The 22,476-nt window shown below is 31.4% G+C and overlaps 1 protein-coding gene across 2 annotated transcripts in view; it reads left to right on the top strand.

Annotated features, from left to right (window-relative positions):
- Positions 1–9,550: 9,550 nt before the first annotated feature.
- The window catches only part of FTSH4 (FTSH protease 4), a 44,547-nt gene continuing 31,621 nt past the window's right edge, over positions 9,551–22,476 (top strand). The window contains exons 1-2 of one of the 2 annotated variants that reach the window (XM_089825153.1): positions 9,551–9,769; positions 9,896–9,967. In XM_089825153.1, the coding sequence (XP_089681279.1) occupies positions 9,941–9,967 (27 nt within the window). In that variant the 5' untranslated portion in view covers positions 9,551–9,769; positions 9,896–9,940. Of the gene's footprint in view, positions 9,800–9,895; positions 9,968–22,476 lie in introns of both variants that reach the window. The other variant, XM_089825152.1, reaches the window with a different exon arrangement.

The raw sequence follows: 22,476 nt of genomic DNA, 5'->3' as shown, positions 1-22,476 counted from the left end.
TAATACTATTCTGACAGTATCAAGTCTTGCTATAGGTGCAAATGTCTCATTATAGTCAACCCCATATTCTTTTGAAAATCACTTAGCAACTAACCTTGCCTTATATTTGTCTACATCTCCATTAGCTTTAAACTTAGTCTTATAAACCCATTTTACACCAATAGAATCTTTGCTCTTAGGCAAATCAACTAATTCCCATGTATCATTTCTCTCAATTGATACTATTTCATCATTCATTGCATTAATCCAATGTTCTTCCTTAATTGCATCTTCAAAATATATAGGATCTTGAGTAAATAAAGCAAAATTTGATTGCAAATCTAATTTACTTCCTTGCTCATAAATCTCACTCAACCGTCTAGTTTTCTTGCTTGATCTCAGTTGTGCAAGTATAGGGTTTGAATTATTACTTACTTGTGAATTTGAAGATTCTCCATGCTCAACTTCAATTTCTAAGTGATCTTTTTGTGGACTTTTTGGTGGAGTTCCTTCTTGGTCACTTGGTTGATCCTCTTGATCTTCATGATCCTTTTTCTCCTTCTCATCATATGATATTGTTCTAGCACCTATAACATTTGTATCTATATTTCCATCCCAAGATTCATCTTCTTTAAATACAACATCCCTACTCACAATGACTTTTCTAGTGATAGGATTAAACAACCTATATGCCTTAGATTGCTTATCATAGCCAACAAAAATGCATTTCTCACTCTTATCATCTAGCTTACTTCTAGTTTCTTTAGGAACATGTGCATATGCAATATAGCCAAATACTTTGAGATGAGAAACACTATGAATCTTACCACTCCATGCTTGTTGTGGAACCATGTCCCTCACAATATTTGTTGGACTCCTATTCAAAATATAAACAACACAAGAAACTGCCTCAGCCCAATACTCATTAGGAAGATTTTACCTTTCAACATGCTCCTTGCCATCTCCATTATTGTCCTATTTTTCTCTCTGCAACACCATTTTCCTATGGTGTGTAACTGGTAGTAAATTGTTTTTTGATTCCATGATCCCTGCAATAATCTAAAAATTCATTTGACTTATACTCTCCTCCTCTATCAGATCTCAATACCTTGATAGGTAAACCACTTTGTTTCTAAACAAAAGCCCTAAATTCTTTAAATTTGCCAAAAGTTTCAGATTTGTATTTAAGAAAGTAAACCCATGTCTTTCTAGTAAAGTCATCAATAAATGTTAAGAAATAAATACTCCCTCCTAATGATGGTGTTTTCATTGGACCACATATATCCAAATGTACAATTTCTAAAGGTACCCTTGCTCTATATGACATCCCTTTTGGAAAACTTTCTCTGTGATGTTTGGCCAAAATACAACTTTGACATGGACTTAATGATGCTTCAATTGGGGGTAAGCCTCTTACCATTTCCTTTCTTTGCAATAAAGATAACCCTTTGAGATTTAGGTGACCATACCTCAAGTGCCATATCCATGTTTGATCTTGACTTGCTGCTTTGAAACTTGCTGCAACTTCGTCAGTCATATTGCTGTTCATCCAAAGTGGAAACATTCTATTATTTGTCATTTCTACCCTTGCAATCACCATGTTACTAGGAGGCATATCAAATATAGTGCACAAATTTTTCTCAAAAATAACTCTATAACCTTTTTGACTAAGCTGCCCCACACTTATAAGATTATGTTTCAAACCAGGTACAAAGTATACATCAGAAATAGATTTCTTACCATGCTTTGTTATAACATTGATTGTGCCTTTTCCACTCACTTCCACTATCTCATTATTTCCTAACTTCACTTCAGATTTAATCGATCTATCTAATCTCTCAAAAAACTCTTCATTGTCTGTCATATGATTGCTGCAACCACTATCTAAAAACCAGAAATCACTTGTGCTCTTTTGAGCTACATTACAAGTAATGAACAATGACTCATAATTACTCTCAGAAAAATTTACATTTTGCTTACTGATATCAGCTTGTTTTTTCCGACACTCATTTGCAAAATGTCCAAACTTCTTGCAGTAATAACATTGAACATTTGATTTATCATACCTTTGTGATGTCTGATTGTTATAGCTTCCCCTTGAGTATTGATTTCTTCTTTCTCTTGAATCTAGACTCCATTCTTCTTTTTGAAAATTATTTCTACCTCTTCCTCTTCCTCTAAATCCAGCATTTCCTCTTCCTCTGCCAAATGTCATTTGTGTTTTGAATGCATTCTCCAGTGAATTACCATTACGCTTGTTCAACCTGTCTTCATGATTATACAAGGATCCAAAAACCTCATCTATAGACAATGTTGTTAAATCCTTAGATTCTTCAATTGCAACCACAACATTATCAAATTTAGGAGGCAAACTTCTTAAAATATTTTCTACAACTTTTTGGTCAGAAAGCTCATCACCATTCATCCTTACTTGATTAACCACATTTATAACACGATTTGAAAATTGTTCTACAGAGTCAGACTCCTTCATTTGTAAATTCTCAAATTCTCTTCCAAGTGCTTGCAATTTGACAATCTTTACCTTACTTGTACCTTGATATGAAGTCTCAAGAACGTCCCAAGCTTGCTTGGCTGTAATAGCTGGCTTAATTTTTCCAAGAACTGAGTCATCCAGAGCTTGCCCAATAATCTGCAAAGCTTTCTTACTTTTCTACCTATTCTCATCAAGCTTTTTCTTTTGGTCAGCATTTAAAGTAGACTCATCTACAGGTTCAGTATAACCAGTTAAGATTATATCTAATAACTCATAGGAATCAAATATAAGCTTCATTCTAAAAGCCCAATCATCATAATTCTTTCCAGAGAACATAGGAATTGAAGCCTGAAAACTCCCTGAAGCCATGCTTGACAAATACTTATAAACAATATTCACAGATATAACAAACCCTAAATAGGGCAATAAGAAACTTACTGATCTCACAATAACTTTCTCTGCTATAGTCCTCCTTACGTACAATCCTTCAAACACCTATTCTTAACTTGGCTCTAAACTTGGCTCTGATACCACTTATTAGGTGGGTAGAGGCACAGAAAAATATAAAAAGCAATAAATGTGCTGCGGCACAATATTTGATTATCCTTTTATTGATTGATCGAATGAATACACGACACTCCCTTTTATAGGCAAGTTTACAATCTCTAGAAATCTCTAACATTTGCTGACAAGACAAATATCTACAAAATTCTGGAAACTACTACAGTTGACACAACCTAACCCTATACCTAAACCTAAACTTCTAGAATCATTTAATGACAGATTGAGTAGAAATTAATATTTCTAACAAACATTATTTAGAGTTTATTATTAAAATAAAACTCCAAAATAATTATCATTAAATTAAATAAATGTAACTATGCCACAATTAGAACTATAATTTTATCTTTAAATTTCATTCTTTTAAATATTATTTTCCTCTAGTTTATTAATTAGTACAAGCACTAATTAAAACATAGTTTATTATTTAAATTAATAATAATAATTAAAGCTCATTGTTTAAATGCAACTCTAATTTAATTATTATAAATAAATAATTATAATAAAGCAATATTAAATTTATTTTATTTTTATATTTTAATTCTCTTTTTGTCCAACTTCTTAAATTAAACTTTTAAATTAAATCTTATAAACTAAAGTACATAAATATCATCATATTCTAATTTCTCTTTAACCAATTTTCTAAATTTAGACTTTTAAATCAAAACATTTATTAATTAGTTTTTTAATTAATTAAATATTCTCATGCTTTAATATTTTATTTTAATCAAATAATTTTTAATTACCCGATTAACCCAAATATTAAAATTAGATCATTTACCAAACAAATCACATAGTGAAATCCACATAAAAGCAACACTACCAAAACAGACCAAAGCTCGAAATCGAACAACATAGACAAAGATAAACTCATAGGTTTTAAAAAGGGTGGAAAGTCAGTTATGAGTCCTCCTTGCAAGACAAGTATTTAGGCTATGGCTAGGATTGGACCTGAACATTATCTCCCCATTCTTACTATTAGTTATTGTTATAGGGCATACTCATCCTAGCAATTTAGGGAAGTCGATGCCTGGTACCTACAATCCTGCATAAAATTTGACAATGTACATATGCATATATATCTAAACCAAACAAGCAATAGTGGAGAGTGGTACATCGTGTAGATCTCGCCCAGCAGGTGACTATGACTCCCTCCCTTAACCACATCAAACGTGAGAAATCGAAAGATAAAATAGACACACACACCATACGCATGCAAGTATGTGGTAAGTACTATAATGATTATAAGTAAAACATCAAATGCTTAGATAAAATAATGCATCATTGCAAATATATAGTAATCATCATTAAAACATCATCTGACATTACTATGAAAGAAATCACATTTATTAATTACGAATCATTAAAACATCATTAATGCACCAATAACCATAATCATTCAATAACACATGAAATATAGTGAACTAAGTCCAAGTTATGAAATAATATCCTTAAACTAACACATCCATGAAATATGCATAAAAGAGTTTGATAAATATAATAGAAAAACAAACTATGGGTGGGCATTACAAACACTGCCATTTGACCCAATGTTATCATTCCTTTTCTATAGAAGAAACAACTTTGACACTTATAAGACAAAAATGGTATCAATAGTTGTTGGTGAAATGATTATCTTGAATGTTATTGATGAACATGACAAAAATTATACTGCATTACGTCTTTACACACGAACAATTTCTCTCCCACATCAAATATATATAAAACCAAATATTCTTGTAGAACTATAGGCATGAAACTACAACACAAAAGACAGTCTAGTGAATGGATCAGATGGGATATTTAAAACATATACACAATATACAATTTTGACATAGACTGGGTGAAACTCAATGATAGTACAATTGGACAAAAATAATGAAAAAAATAGGTACAAAGCTATACTGATAAAATTCACAATGACTAGTTACTAATGCAACACATTATCCAACCTATCAAAAAATGTCAATACACAAAATAATTATTGTACAAAAAAATTCCCTATATAAATAACATGTACAAGAACCATACACAGGTTCCAAGGACTCATAATCGACGCTATGGCTTTTGATGCCACATGTGTGCATCAAGATAACATGTATTAACATACACAATGATCTCATGACCTAAATCAATTGACTCGTTATATTTGTTAAAACATCTAACATTAAAAAGTTTTAAAATTAAAGAAAAAATATGCATTGTAATGTGTTGTCAAGAATAAAGTGCAAAATGACAATTTGAGAATAATGGTACATATTCTCATAATATATCATATATGCTCTTATGTACAATAAACACACGTAGCTTAAAGTCTCACATAAATGACATCATTAATGACTGTGATATAATGTCATTTGACATCCTCTTCTTGCAAGAGGTACACATGCAACTCCTTCAAATACATATTGAATTCCAACATTTCAACTCACAACATACACAGTATATTGACTTTAGCCAAGAAAAACATAGTCAACTAAAAAATAAAACAACATAATAAATATAGAAGCTATTACAATAACAACCTCTATTGAAAGCAATGAGCTAAATTTATGTAATGTTTATGCAAGACCTAACACTTTAATAACATGACACTATTATTTAAGGAGTGATCATGTATGTCAATTCAAAAAGTACTCTATACATTCCAGGTGATTTCAACATTGACATGTCAACAAAAAATGCAAGGAAAGAAAATCTTGAAAAGCATATGCGAAGCCACTACATGAATTGCATCACAAAAAAAAACCACTCAATGTATACATCCCTTAAATTGATCACATTTGGACAAATTCAAGTACAAATATATGTTCCTTTTACAAAGTTGATGCATATTGGATTGTCCACCTTGCTACATTCATAAAGTTCCATCCTACAAAGAAAATTGATTCCACTCTAGACTACTAGTACATATGTGAACTAAGATAAATAAAATGGCAACAACATCTACAATAATATAAATTTACTTCTTACAACTAAGCTTTTCCATGTAATGATACATATTTCAATGTTCTACAATTTTTCTACAATACAAAAATGGAAGCAAGCAAAAGAAAAGGAAAGGGAACTCAAATCAACCAAGACAAAAAACACAAAGGTATTGGACTTTTTCATTTCTAATACCACAAATTCTTATATGCAGACACAATCCATCAGTACATGAACATGTTTATTATTTCAAGTACTATTAATTATCAATACATTAAAATATGAAAATAACATCCACATATTTTGTGCAGGACAAAACTAGGCAACTCTGCTTCAATATCCATTGAGGACTCGAATGCCGAAAAAACAAGACACACTTTTGTCTTGGAGATATTCTTATTGTATATACAACAACATTAGGCAAGGAAAGTAGAACACAAGAGGTACTACACACAAACTTGACAAACTTAAAAGCATAAATGACAATAACTTTAAATGTCATAGGGAATTTTGTACAATAATATAAAGACAAGATAGTGCCAACAATATCCATTTCAATATTAGGATTTCAAATAGCACCTAAAACAAACTATGACCATAGAGATTGTAATTGCATATTCATACTAAAAGAGTCAAGCACAATTGAAAATACACAGGGACTTTGTCAAGAATACAAATTCATAGCAAGCACCACAATAATACAACTCTCACAAGCACAAGTAACTATGCCATTGACATAATATTTGCATTAGTAGTTGTAGGACGATAATCAAGCTCTCAATATGTAGTTGACATAAATGATGACAACAACTATGAAGACATAGTACATGTAACAGTGGCACCAAACACTCATTCCTTTTCCACATCATATGTAATATTTATATTATTATTGTATACGTAGTTCTAACCCCAAAAAAACCAACCCTCTTATAATTGACTAGCTCCAAATCAATTATGCATTTCTAGAAGAATCCATGCAAACAACATACCAATTGCAAAGAGGTGAAAGTCTAACAGTGTTATTCAAAAACATTGTGTGACAAATTGACATGGAAAGAACCAATCTGCACATGCATTGCTACATTCATCTACACGCTAAAAGCCATGAGAACATTATATATCTTAAATGTATCACTACAAACAACACTTCAGGTAATCAAACTTTAAGAATTTAGCATTTGAATTGCTAATGAATGCATACACAAACTACATTAATATCAAAACATATGTTGTAGGTTGATGGGGTTCTTAAAGTAGCCAGTGCATTCTGAAATCAATTTCATGCATTTTATTCCTAGTGCAACTTCAAATTTGAAAATTATGGAATGCTAGAAGAAAAAGCAACTCACTACAATAGATGTAATCAAGAAGTTGCATACATATATTGACTTGACCTCAAGACTGTGATCACAACTAACAACAAACAAATTATCCATGCTCAATAGACAAGTCCATTGTTGAGCAACTAGTACTAAGCCTAAAATGTACAAAAGTTAAGGACTATACACAAGACAAATCAAAGTTCACCTTTGTCCTCCAAGATTTCTTGGCCAAAGTCTGATTCACTCTCAACCATAACAATGCCATCAATCATGCCTTGAGAAATGAAGTTTGAACAATGACTCATGTCGAAAGGTAAATGCGACTCATTACAATTTTTTTTTTTTTTCAAAAGTGATTTATTGTCATAATTACAATATACTAACATTCACAACATGGAATATGCAGGTATCATGGATAGCTATAATGGTATATCAAGTTACAAGTCATGCTAGTTGTAAAAGATATATGTCTCTATCAAACAAGACATATAATTTAATGATGTATATACATTAATCTTAGATTCAAATCCAATCACTGTATCACAATACTCTATACTATGTGCTACTCTCCTCCAACCACAAAGTACTATGTGGACAATATTAATTATATGTAGAACATGTTTTCCTACGTGCCTCATTGATGTAAAATATTATTGAAACACAATATGCAATAAATTCCACCAAATTAAGGTCATATTGTCACATTCATTGCACATTTAGTATGTAAAGACTATTCCAATTGCTATTATCACATGCAAATACCAAATTTAAGAAGGAACTCTTCATATCCTTATTATTAACAAATTCTTAATTTATCGAAATACTATTAATATTCATAACTATAAAAACCATACAAAATTCAATTATACTAATTAACAAGGGGCACAAGTGCCAAAGTTCCTGCCTTCATGATTTTATGGTTGATTGAAGTAGGTTTTGGTTAAAATATAATGTATTTAGTTTAATAAAATAACAAATAAATAGTAATGACAAATAGAATATTATAGTGGTAAGCTAAATTAAATTACAGAGTATAGTCAGTATATTATTAAATTATATAACTGCAATGATATATATTAATTAAAATAGTAAAAGAATATATAAATAAATATTATAGTATCATGGTAAATTAAAATTAGATGACATCGTAAAGAACATTTATGAGACCAAAGATATTTATGAACTAATTATATATAAGATATAGATAAAATTATATAATTTAAAAAAAAAAGAGTTAAATTGATTAATTTTAATGATGAAATTGTTTGATATATCTTGTTTAAGCGATAAATTCATCTAATTGAAGAAGGTGGACAATATTCTTAAGCTTAAATCTAATGCATAAAAATAAATAAACATAAATTAATTAAAAAATAACATTTATGCTTTAAAAAAACCAAACACACTTATTATAAATAAAGTTGATAATATACAAAGCTAAACAATTTGAACTTTATTAAAATTGATACAAAATTAGTATTATGTATTTTAAAGTATAAATTAAAAATATCAATATAATAAAAATTATATATATATAAAAAAAATGAACAATAAATCTATTAAAAGCATTGGTTTAGATATGTCAAAATAAAAGAAACTAAATTCTAATTTAAACTTATATATAAATTAAAATTAAAATAAATATGAAATTAAGCTATCTAAAAAATAATTTTTGGAAATTGACAATTTAAAAGAGTTAAAATGTCTATATTTGATTAAAATACCTATACTTGATTAAAATATCTATATTTAATAGCATTTTACAAATTACAAAAATAATCAATTAAAAGTGATTGTCTTTTTAAAAAAAAGTTTGTCCACTAGTCACAAATGTGGAAAAGGTAAAATTGAAATTAATGCATTCATAAAGTGTTAGGAAAATGATTATTTTTTAATAAAATTTATCCACTTGTCGCAAGAAAAGAAAAGATAAAGTTGCAATTAATGCTTGCATTAACAGAGGTGTTGGAAAAAATAGTGGTATTTTTGTTGAAGAAAATTAAATTTTTTCATTGCCTTTTTCCTCATGAGCCAATAAGGTTTTCAAAAAATTGTATTTTTCAATTCCAAAAAATCATGCAAATTACAAAACCTTTTGCAAACATTACTATATGAATGAAATGCAGAACTAATAATTCGGTCACAAATCTAAAAAGATTAATACTAATCACAACTTAACATTCAATAATAAATATTCCACCAACGGAACTTAAAAATAAAATACAGAAAGATGGTATAAATATCAACAACCAACAAAAATATGATCGATCGTGCTGCTATACGAATTTTCCTAAATGAACTCACCAGATAATTTCCAACAAGGCGGTCTACATAACCTATCTCCATTATCCATTTTGACTCTGACCAATTAACAACCCCGACAGGAAGCCCGATATATTAAAAAATAATCCAACTTACTGCCATGGCCATGGATTGTAAGCTTTGATAAGCAGGAGAGAGCTGATCTGTCCAGAACGTTGGTGTGGTCATTTTCTTCCCACGCGTGTTATTTACAGTTAATTTTAAAAATCTCTACTTGTGTTTGTGTAATACATCTTTCTTTCAAATTCCCCGCCCTAATATTTTTGTTCATGTTTGTCAAATGTGCCAGGTTTGCCAAATTTGAAGGGAAGATTTTTGAGGGGATTTAATAGGAATGGCTTGGAGACATGTCCTAACGCAGGTAAGAACTTTATTTGTTTTCTCAGCGAATTTCTGTGTAATCAATCAGATTGATATTGCAGCAAAAATAAATTATTTCATATAAAAAAGGCACACGATTTAAGTGCTTTACTTAATCTGGATCATGAAACGCTCATGCGTAGCATTTTATTCTGTAGTTTTGAGAAAATTACTGTCATGAGTTTAATCCTTGTGGAGTCACAAATGCCGAAACTAGGGTTTGCGGGTTTTTTTTGTGTTACTGCGAAAATGTCCAATATGACTGATGTATCACAGGGCTCGAAGTTTTCGTTGACATTTTTTTCTCACCGGGTTTGCCTATTAGGTGTTAAGATTAAAGATTAAGATAATATGTTAGGGGTAGGGAAAAGTCTCCTATTAGGTACACAAAACAGAGTCTTGGGGTTATACTATTCACAGAGCTGGGATAATTTTTTAGCAATGTGCTTTAATGACCGGGTCATTGGTTTGTCTGTAGTGACCTGTGCACATCTCCTGTTGGAGAACTTTGCGACACCCACGTTAGCAACCTTTTTAGTTCTGGAGATAAGTATGGTACTATCTTTCATTTTCCGGTGAACAATAACGATCTGAATAAAATAAATTTAAACTGAGAACAGATACAGTAATTGTAAATATAATATTGTTACATATTCTAATAAGTGCTTTGGGATTTTAATTGCATACAATTCATTGTATTTCTTTCCTAAAGCCCAGGACTGATGACTTTTGTTTGGCATTTTTATTCAGTAAGTTAAAAGTACCATATAATATGATAAATTTCATCAAATTTATCATATTAACATTGATCACATACAAGCTCAATTTTGAGCCTGGATGGTCTAATAAGCACGAATTTTTGGTATTTGAGCCCTGAGACTTCCAAACCAGATTTGCCTAGAAAATGTAAATAGAAATCTGAAGGAAATGGCAACCAGCTACGAAAGAGGGATGAATATTTACTTGGCAGGGATGCTATTCATTGTCTGTTTAAGAGTAGATTATTGTTGAAAATGTGTATTAGTTTTGAGTTATTAAAAGAATCTTTAGACTGGTACTAACAATAATACATTATTTTGATGATGATCATCGATAAGACATAGCAACGGCTCGTGGATGATTGACACTGAGTATCATATCCTCCAAAAAAATGGCTGCCATCTTTAACACTAGTAGCTTCCTTTGATTGCTTAAAGGACACAAGCTATGGAAATGAAAAGAAAATTGCTGAAGTGAAGCCTAATAAAAAAAGTGATCTATGCCTTCTTGGCCCATGAAATGATGCAAATTCTGATTTTAAATCAGGCATCTAAACTGACATAAGTTATTGCCATGCCAGATATTATGGCGTAGGAGCAGATGCCTAAGGCAAAACACACTGGCAAGCAATCCAAATGAATGTAATTAAGCACATATAAGTTGAAAATTTAAGTAGTGGGATTGAAGGTTGAGTGCTTATTAGTTTCAAGTGGTGGATGGTGATTAAATGTCAAGGGGCAAAAAATGCCAAGTAGGAAAATTGGAAGACAAAGATTATGGGAACCGAGCAACAAAAAAAGATTAAATACAAACTTCTTTACAGGGCTCAATGGGTTAACCCCAGAGAAATCCCTTTAACCAAGATAAAATTGGTTACCTAACCTTGTGGGCTCTTTAAGAATAGCTTTGGTGACATTTCTTTGGGCAACTTACGGATTTTTGCATGTGTCAACAAGGAAATATTTGGTTCAAAGGTACACCTAACTTTCTATGAAACTCATAGATAGCAGAAAGGTCAAGATTTAGGCATTTATTCTTGGACACCAGGTTTTTTTTTTTCTAGGATAAATCAGATTTACATGGAAGGGGACTGGATGATGATTATAAATGTCTCTGCCAATAGGCAATCCTTGAATTGCAAGAGAGGCTCCATTTTGAGAAAGGCTTAGATTGTTCTTGATTTTTTTATTCCTTTTGTTCAAAGCTCCCATAAGGAGGATAATTCCATAGCTGACATTTTGGCAATTTTGGACATCAATTTAAATGAGGATTATAGACGGGGATCATGGAGTACAAGAATGGGCTTTGAACTGTTTAGACTTTTATATGGGAAGCCAATCCAACATTCCCGTAGTCCCTCCTTTCTGAATCTCTTTCTAATGATTTTAAGGTATTGTTGATTTTCATGGAGGATTGCTGCAAATGTACTAAGCATTGCCATTATATTTGGTATTTGTTTTTCAAATAGGGCGACCTCTTACGTTTATATGAGAACTGAGTCAAGAATAGAGAACTGAGTCAAGAATAGACATGTCCCTTCATGGGACAAGTCTATATATATATATATATGTATATTTATCTTCGCTACAATTTATCCGAGTGAAGCTACAAAACATCAACACTTGCTCTTAGCTACAGAAGATAAACACAACACAGATATTACAGCATTGGTAATATTAGGAATGACTAATTTTAAGGGTATATTTGATCAAAAGATATCCATCATGTTGATATCACATTTTATATCATGAGTGTTGGTCTTCAGAATATCAACACATGATATTCACCAAGTATTGATATAAGGTTTGATATCCCATATGATATCATGAGTATTTGTGTCCTAGAATGTCGACATTCGATAGCCACCAAGTACTTAAGTTTTTTTGATATCACATTTGATATCAAGAGTATTGTGCTCCAGAATATCAACACATGATATTCACCAAATACTTTTTGGGTAATGACCTTCCAAAATGTTGAGATGCAAGATGTTCACCAAGTACTATAAGTAATTGCCCTCCAGAACATCAAGTCACATGATACTCACCTAGGCACTCTATGTAATGGTCTTCCAGAACATCAATTTGCATAACATTCACCATGCACTCAAAAATATGTTTATAAGGTAGGTGCACACACATTCTCATAATGCTTAGCATATAAACATCCACCATGCAAAGTATAATCTATCATGGTCTACATAGGCATCATAAGGTATCCATCATTAATAGAAAATTTAGTTATTGTAAGATTGTCAACTTTCAATAACTTCTGGAAATATAAGCGATGATCATTTGGAAGTTGTCACTTCCTCATGATGTACACAAGGGGTAGGTCTATTAAATCATGCAGTTATACACATGAAATTAAAAGTTTACATGAAGTCAAAACTCCCTCTGGTTCTAGTATGATTGAAATCTTCAAGGACCAACTGAAACATATCCACTATCCGCTCCTTCAGACGGATGTATCAGACTCCCTTTGAACCTCAATCTTCTGAGCTCCTTTACCTTTGAAGAAGTGTTAAGAGTACCTCTGAATCCAATATGAATCCTTCCTTTCTTGCAGTAGCATTCTCAGATGAAAATATCAAGGCAAATAGCTCTTATAAAAGTAAGAATTTTATCATTAATTTGTATGTTAGTAATTTAACTCATACTTATCACTAATAACAACATAAATGATCACAACATAACTCGACATATTGTTTTTTCAATAATAGAAATAAAATAATTTTATATGATGTGTAGAAGTTAAAATGTAACTATATCTTTCTTACTCCCATATTGATGGAAACATAACCCCTTTTAAAACTTATAGTCAGAAATCAATCAATATCTTAGGGGTTCAATATTGTATTCTTGAAAATCAAGATATGTATATTTATTTACTCCATTTATCAAATAAATTAATTACGCCAATTCATATATCAAATTATTCATTAAACAAAGTATTTAGAGTTATATGAGTTCACCATATTAATGATATCAATAATATAAAAGCTAATTTATATTATTAAGGTGTACCTCCACTTGTTTGGCTGGTGGAACCCCTTCATACCCGTGGCATTGTACATACTTACCTGTTTGATGGCCTTTGCATATCGCTAGTTCCCCTTTTGGTCATTTCACATTATAACCTAGTTTGTAGTGGGTCTTCATCCCATGTGGCAGGCCACCTTTTTTATTACTTTCAGTCTGTGTTTACGCTAGATACCTTTTGATTGGTTTGTAATTGTAATGGCCACCAATATTATCTTTTCCATATCTATTTGAATGGAATTCGTTGCATGTACCTTATGATTCTTGTCAACCAATCAAAGTCAGAGTATAATTGTCAACATCTTCCGTTTGCCAATGGAAGAGGCCGCTCAACGAATCCAAGCCATCTTCCAAACATCTTTCAAGTTTGAGCACACATTAATCATTAGGCTCTATTAGAAACAAAATATTAAATTGCAATTTGTAAACAATATTTTTTTAAAGATCTATTATTAAACATATATTATATATGTTCATTGTTTATAAAATTTATTATTTAATTCTAAGTTGCTGGTTTGGATTTTGGTATGGATGCAGGCTTGCAATTCGGGTTCAGAATTCATCCCAATTTTTTTGGGTTGGGTTCTGATTCGTTTTGGGTTCATCCGTACAAAAATATATGTTTTGTTTTAAAAATATGTATGCGTGTAAATATATTTAACAACAAATAAGTCCATACATCACTATGCTAATAGTAAGCAGCACAGTAAAATACACCACCATATCTATGTTTTAGTTCAATAGGAAATTAATTGCATCATTTAGCCATACATTCAACATGATACACTTGGCTGGTCACATGCATTGAACATATTTCCATATCAACAGGACAGTTTTAGAATGGATGGAATTATCAAAAGATAAGTAAAATTACCTGAATTTTTATTTTGTATTAGTTAGAGGATATCTAACTAGGCTAGATCGGCAGTTGAGATTCAAATTTTAAGCGTGGGATTCGAAGATATCATATCGTTTTTAAAGAAATTCCTCTATAATAGTCAACTTGGATTCCACCTATTGTCAATTTGGATTCCCTCTATAACAAAGTTTTCATTTTCATCTAGAAATGCATAAATGACATATAAACCATCTTTTTTGGTCTTCTTAGTGGTCACTTTAGGGTCGGAAGGATCAAATAGACCAAGTTAGGCAACAAAAGAAACATTTCAAACAAGTCCAAAAAAAATGTTTTGAGAGAAAATTCAGCCCAAGCTCGGCCTCTTGGCAGCAAATTCTTCAAAATTCGCTGCAAATTCTGTAAGAGGAATTCGCTGCAAATTTTGCCTGGGATCCTCTGACAGAATTTGCAGCAAATTCGTAGTTCTGTAGGTGTATTTGGAGAGAATTTAACAAGGACCAGACTTCATACAAAATTGAACCAGACTTTGAGGGTTGTTGGATAGAAATTGGTAACTTAGATTTAATTTAATAAAATTATAATATAATTTAGCTGATATGCTATTTCTAGGAACTTTGTTTCCGAAAATTTAATTTTTGACGAAAAAGTTGTCAGTTAGTCGGAAAAATTGTTAGTTTGGCCTGAAAATTGCAAATCCTTCTCGTTAATTATTTACTAACCAATTTTTATCTCACTCCACTTTTAACTTTAGTTTTGATAGTTATTAGTTGTTATCTCTTCTTTTAATTATTGTTTTTCTTTTTTAATTTATTAGTTTTGCTCTACTTTAGCTCATGTTGTGATCTCTATTTATTTAACTTTTGATTTTAAAAATTGATTTAGATTTTAGTTTTTATATTATTTTAATATTTTTTATATTAGTTTAATTTTTTTTAAAAATATTGTTTTTAGTTTCTATAATTGATTTAGTGAATAGAATATTTGTTAGACATATTATTTTTTTGTATTTCTCTCATTAATTTTTCATAATAGATTTTTTGATGAGTTTTTCAAATGATTATTTTTTCATATTTGATAAATTTAATTTAAATAAATAATATTTATTAATTTAAGATATTAGTAAATATTATATTATTTAAATTGAAAATTATTAATAATCTAATTTATTCACATAAGATAATATTTTAAATATCCACTTATAACTATTGTTTTTCTTTTCCTATTTATTTAAAAAACAATTGCTTGTGATCAAATTTTAGCTTATGTTGTGATCTCCATTTATTTAACTTTTGATTTTTTAAATTGATTTAGGTTTTAGTTTTTAAATTATTTTAAATTATTTTTTATATTAGTTTAGTTCAAAGTAACGTGAATCGGAATCGGATCGGGAATCGGCAATGAATCAACGATGAATCGACAAATTTGAAAAAACCTTTCAAATTTAAAGATTTTAACAATTTAAAACTTATTTCATGCACCCTTTATTGAATATAACTTAAACACACTATAATATCATCAAATAGAAGTTAAAACTTAACATACATAAACATGGAAGTTTGGAACATAAAATCTATCACATACGTAATTATGTTATCTAAAATGTAAATTGTAGGCTAGCTGAAGTAAATAGAAATCAAATGATCATAATGATTTAAATCATAGAATGTATGTAAGATGATCCATAAGACATCAAATCATAAATGTATGTAAGAATCTAAGATGAAGATCCATGAAAGTTTGAAACATATGTCTATCAATGATTCAATATCAATATTTGTAAACAAAATATAAAAACAAGGCTCCAGCTCAAGCCTCAGGCTCATAGTCATCATCATCCTCAACATCATCCTCAAGCTCGGCTGCAGCCTCAGCCTCAGCCTTTGAGTATCCAATCTGCCTACTAGCAAGGCGTCTAATGTAGGTCCTAGAGGACTGCCGAGCCATATCTCCCGCATGTAAGATGGGCTCATGAACCTCGCTAGGGCCTGTGTTTGTGCATGCGCGTGTGCATCTACCAATGCTTGAAGAACGTGCTCTAGCTGCCTCAGCCTCTATATCCACCTGGTCAACCCACGCACGGTCTTCCTCAGTGAAGACTAGATTCACAACCTCTGTGCGCTACTCTGATTCTGGATCAATCTCCTCCAGAATGATTGGAGAGGAGTCAGTGCCCAAAATCTTTCTGATCCTAAGACGGAGGTTGTAATGAACAAAGACAAGATCATTCAACCTCTGCACTGTCAACTTGTTTCTCCTCTTCGAGTGGATGTGCTCGAACATGGACCAACTGTGCTCACATCTAAAAGAGTTGCTTGGTTGACTCAGAATACGGATGGCAATTTTATGAAGTTTTGGGGTTGTGGCCCCAAACATTTCCCACCATCTATCTGAAATAAGGGAAAATAAAAACAATTAGTCTCATTTACAAATTACAAATTACAAGTTAACTCTAAAATTACATAATCAACTTTAAGTTTAGAATCTAGATTCATGAACATTGAATATATTATTTAATTTTTACCTAGTTGCATTGTTTCCCGAGCATCTATGGCCATCCTGCTAGAGAAAAGTGGCCCTTCTTTATTATTGAACTTATCAAGCTCAATAATTGTAGCACTGCTATCCTCATTAGTACTCAACCTCTGGATCACTGTATATAATCCGATGAGAACCTCCTTATCCGCCTTGAAGTCAGGACGAAAACGAAATGCTGGATTCAAAAGGTAAGCTGCTACATGGATGGGTCTATGGAGCTGATTCTGCCATCTCCTATCAATGATGTCCCAAATAGGGGCATACTTCTCCTGCACTGCTGCATACTGGGCTCTAATGGCCTCCTTGGCCCTATCTATGCCCTCATATATGTAGCCCATAGAGGGCTTCTCCCCATCAGCAGTTCGTAGGAGAGATACAAGGAGCTCAGTGGCCTACATATAAAGTAAAACAAAAATTTGAGTCAAAACTTAAATATAGAATAATTCAATAATACAACTTAAGGTAAAACTAAATCATTAAACAATTAGCATAGTAAACTATAAAATATTAAATGTTAAATTGCAATAAATTTACCTTAAGAATTTCTCTAGCAGGTTTCCAAAAACCATCATCATTAGATATGCAATCCACCACATCTATCCTTGCAGTGGTCGTAGCATAGGAAGATGAAATCCACTCCCACCTAACAAACATGCTTCTCAAATTATCCCTTGATGTCAACAAGGATTGCAAGGTGATGAAATTTGAGGCAAACCTCGTGATCTCTGGGCGAGCTAACTCTTTGTCTCTTGTGTACTTCCTCATTGTGCTAAGGACAAATGAATGATTATAAATAAACTTGCATATGTTTTTTGCCCTTTCCACACATGACTTGACCCACTCAAGTTTGCCAATTTCCTCCAACATGAGGTCAATGCAGTGTGCCGCACAAGGGGACCAAAATATGGTGGGGTGCCTCTCCATCAAAAGTTTACCTACAACAATTTTGAGTTAATTAGAATTAGAAATTCAAATTTCAAACATGTTAGAACTTAGAAAACTTAGAAATTCTAAGTTAGAATTAGAAAAAGTTCAAAATTCAAATAAATTTATTTTCAAAACTTGAAAAGTTAAAAGTTTACCTGCAGCAACATAACTTGCTACATTATCCGTCACCACTTGCACCACATGTTGTTCCCCCACCTCTGCTATGACTTCCTCAATAACCTCACATAAGTATGTGGCGTTTTTTACATGAGCAGAAGTATCAATGGATTTGAGGAACATGGTATATCCTACAAGTAACAAAACAACGAATTATAATTAGCAATCAACAAATCAAAATTTGAAATAGTCAATCACGATTCAAAATTATGTATGTAGGAAAGTAGAATGATCAATCACCTCCACAGGATACAAGAAGATTGAGGAGAGTTCTTCTCCCCCTATTTGTCCAACCATCAGTCATGATGGTGCAACCCTTTTCGATCCACTCCTTTCGGTTGTCCTCAAGCCCATGCCTCATATTCTCAACCATTTCATCCAGGAGGTATCCACTCAACTTAGCCTCAGTTGGGGCTTTAAACCCCGAACCACAAATAGCAACTACATCTATCATGTTCTGCCAATAAGGAGCCCTGTCACAAATAGATAATGATATTGATTATAAATTTAGATGTCAAAAACTCAAATCATAAAACAAGTAGATATAATTAAAGTTTTACTTTTACTTTTAACTTTAACTTTAAAGAAAACAAAGAAAAAAGAATCAATTACCTGGCTGCAATAAATGGAATGTTGCAAAAGTACCAAAATTTGCATATCTCTTTTCTGGTAGCATCATGAATCTCCTTGTTCAAACCCATGCCCTCAAGCGTGGGTTGGGAGCCAGGAGTAGTGTGGGGCACAAAGTAACTATCCATTCTGTTTTTCCGCACTCTAGGCTGCAATAGGTTGCTGTTGGACTCTGTCTCAGTATAAGACCGACTACCACTAACACTCGCATGAGTACTAAAACTCGAACGAAAAAGAGGCTTGGAAGAACCCTCTCCAACACAACCTACGGATGCGGATGCTGATGTAGATGTAGATGTAGATGCGACTATAGATGCGGGAGCACGGGAGCCAATACCTCTTAACCCTTCAAGTTGCATTTTTCTATTCAACTTGTCTTATTAAATTTTTTCTAATGCCACTAAACAAGTGCGTTTTGCCTCAGCAGTTTGATGAGTGCAAATTGTGACATCATGGCCAGGTATGCAAGCAATGTTGTATTTCAATCTATAGATACCTCCGAAATTTATTTTTTCTTTACAAAATATACATTTTGTTTGATATTTGGTTCTTCCAAGAAACTCGTCATTATATTTCCAGCATTCATCTTTTTTCCTCATTGTGGAAATTGGAAAATGAAAGCAAAAGGCTGCTGCAATAAAAAAATTCATGTAAAATATCAAAGCTTGCAACTAATAAACAAAAGCTACAAAACAACAAACCCTAGTTTGCAATTTAGTAAAAATAAAAAACATTCAAGATTTGCAAATGAAAACAAAAAAAAATTAAACAAAAAATGCATCATACACTAACATGCCAAAAAAAAACCAGCATTTACCTCTTGCAAATGAGTTGAGGAGTGTTGATATTGACTCCTTAATGCTCCCAATGCAATTAATGGCCTTCCCAGATGGATTTTTGATCTCTTTGGTGCTCTTTCTTCTTGCCGGTTGGAAACCTATGGATTTTCTTTTCTCTTCTTCTCTCTCACTCTTCCTCTCTTCTACTCATGCTAAGCAAATAGAATGCTCTTTAAGGTTATAACAAAGAGGAAAGACAAATTAGAAAGCAAATAAAATATGTGTTTTTTTTTTTAAATCCAACTTTTTATGCTTGCTGCCGCGATCGATTTCTGGCGATACCCGATGGCAATTTGGGCGATTTATGCCATGCATCGCCGATATTGGCGATTCACATGAAAAAATCGCCAACAGTGATTTTCGATCCCAAATAAATCGGGAGTCATGAATCTTATCGCCGAATTGGCGATTTCGGCGATTTTAACGCTTTTTTTTGAAACTATGGTTTATTTTTTCTTTAAATATTGTTTTTTGAGTTTCTATAATTTATTTAGTCAATAGAATATTTGTTATAGATGTCGTTATTTTTTCATTTTATTTTTTTGTATTTCTCTTATTAATATTTTGCGATAGATTTTTTGATGCGGTTTTTTAAAAATGATTATTTTTTTCATATTTGATAAATTGAATTTAATTGTAAAATCTTGAAATTATTGACATGTTTCTTAAGCAATATTAAATGTTTTAAAATATTGTAAATTTTATGTCTGTTTTAGTCTTCAACTTTTTTATTTTTGAATTTTCATTTAAAAAAAACTTATATTTACATTATTTAATGTTCATTCTACATTTTTCTTTTAAATCTCATCTCCTATCGGCGCACTCGTTGCATGTACAAAAGGTTTAATTTCGTATGACATGTTATTCATCTAACAATACACAAGATTTAAAATATAACATTTTGAATTGGTATAATTAAAATTTTATAGATGAATTTTAATATAATTTGATATATTGTTTATAATTTTTATAATAAATATTAATAAACTATGAAGTTATAGAACATATCAGATTAAAAAAGAAACCTACAAACCCAGAATAAAAACAAATCAAAAGCCATTGTGGATGATTGGTCAGCAACACACTTGGAGATGGTGTCTTCAATATGCCTTGCTAAATGCAGAGTCTTCCGTTGAGTTGACTGCTTGGATGCAATCAGCATGTACACAAAGTTGTTGAGTAACATGGATCTTTTCTGCAAATGTAATAATATGACCATTGTAATTGATATGTTCCAAATGCAGATTTTGATTTCATATAAATATGAGAGGAGGAGACATATCTCCAAGGTTTAATCATCATTTAATATATATATATATATATATATATTTCATAATAATAATTTGTATAATATATATACGTGTGTGTCTATGTGTGTATATATATATATATATATATGTATGTATTATATATAATATAATATATATAATAGATATATTATATACTATAATATATGTTTATTATTACATATATATATTTCATAATAATAATTTGTATAATATATATATATATATATATATATTATTATTATTACATGAATACATAAATATAGAAATGATGATTTATCAATAACAACAATGTATCTCATATTGAATTTATTCGACTGAAGCTACAACTTTAACACTCCCTCTTAGCTAGGGAGGATTTGTAGAACACTAGTGCTCAAAAGTATGTCTTAGTAAATGATATTCCAGGAATGACATATATAAGGATATCAACATAAATCCATCAACAGGCATATATATATTAACATATATTACATATGGAATTTGCTTTAATTCACTACGAGGCTAAATTTCTCAACACTTTTTTAGCAAGGAGAGAATTACAACAATTATACGACAAGATTTAAACACCACCTTAAGTGTGCTCTATGATAGATTTAAGTTATGGTGTTTGACAAGTTTCGGCCCAAAGAACCATAACAAATTGATTTTCATGGTGTCTGGCAAAATCCGGCCCGAAGAACCATGATAGCACTTGCTCCAACACATTTTGGTGTTAGGAGATAGGTCAACTATTGATAAGGTCGTCACCTTAAAATGGTTACCTCCTGGTTGATACGTTTGTTATCATGACTTCCAACACTCTGGGACAACAACTTAATGAAGTCTGTCATGATAACAGGTCTACCATTTATTAGATCATCACCTTACAATGGTTAGCTTTTGTTTATATATGTCAATGAAAGATTGTAACCTTTTATTATATATCACATGTGAAATAGTAACCACCATGAAACTAGTCAGAGGGTGGTGCAAAGGCTTTCACCTTAAATTTCTCTCACAGAGAAGAATGTATTACAAGGAGTTTCACTTAGAACTTCATCTCATAGGTAAGATATCATTCACAAAGGATTGCACCTCAAAAATTCTCCCTCTGAATAATGATCTTGGGAAGTTAGGTCCTCTAGTTACTCCATTAGTAACTCTCTTCACCCAAGGATGCCTTTCGAACTCCCTCTAAATCTGATATCAATCTTCCAACTTTTTGGTGATAAGTCAATACTTCCTCATGATGCACTCAAGAGTAGGTCCATCAAAATCATGCATTCACACATGTATTTTTAGATTCCCTCTGAGTATCAATCTTCTAAGCTCTAGTGTTGGCTTCGAAGATGTTTCATACTCCCTCTTAATTTAGAAGGATACTCATAATTTTAATCATCAAAGATATTTATCTAGCCTAATCACAACTTCTTTAAGTTGTTGTCATAAGCTGCCTAGTGTGTCATTCTTTTTTT

Source organism: Cupressus sempervirens, chromosome 4, assembly GCF_028749045.1.
Source record: "Cupressus sempervirens isolate cs-2001-9-10 chromosome 4, ASM2874904v1, whole genome shotgun sequence".
Classification (NCBI taxonomy): domain Eukaryota; kingdom Viridiplantae; phylum Streptophyta; class Pinopsida; order Cupressales; family Cupressaceae; genus Cupressus; species Cupressus sempervirens.
This window is presented reverse-complemented; position numbering and strand designations above follow the sequence as displayed.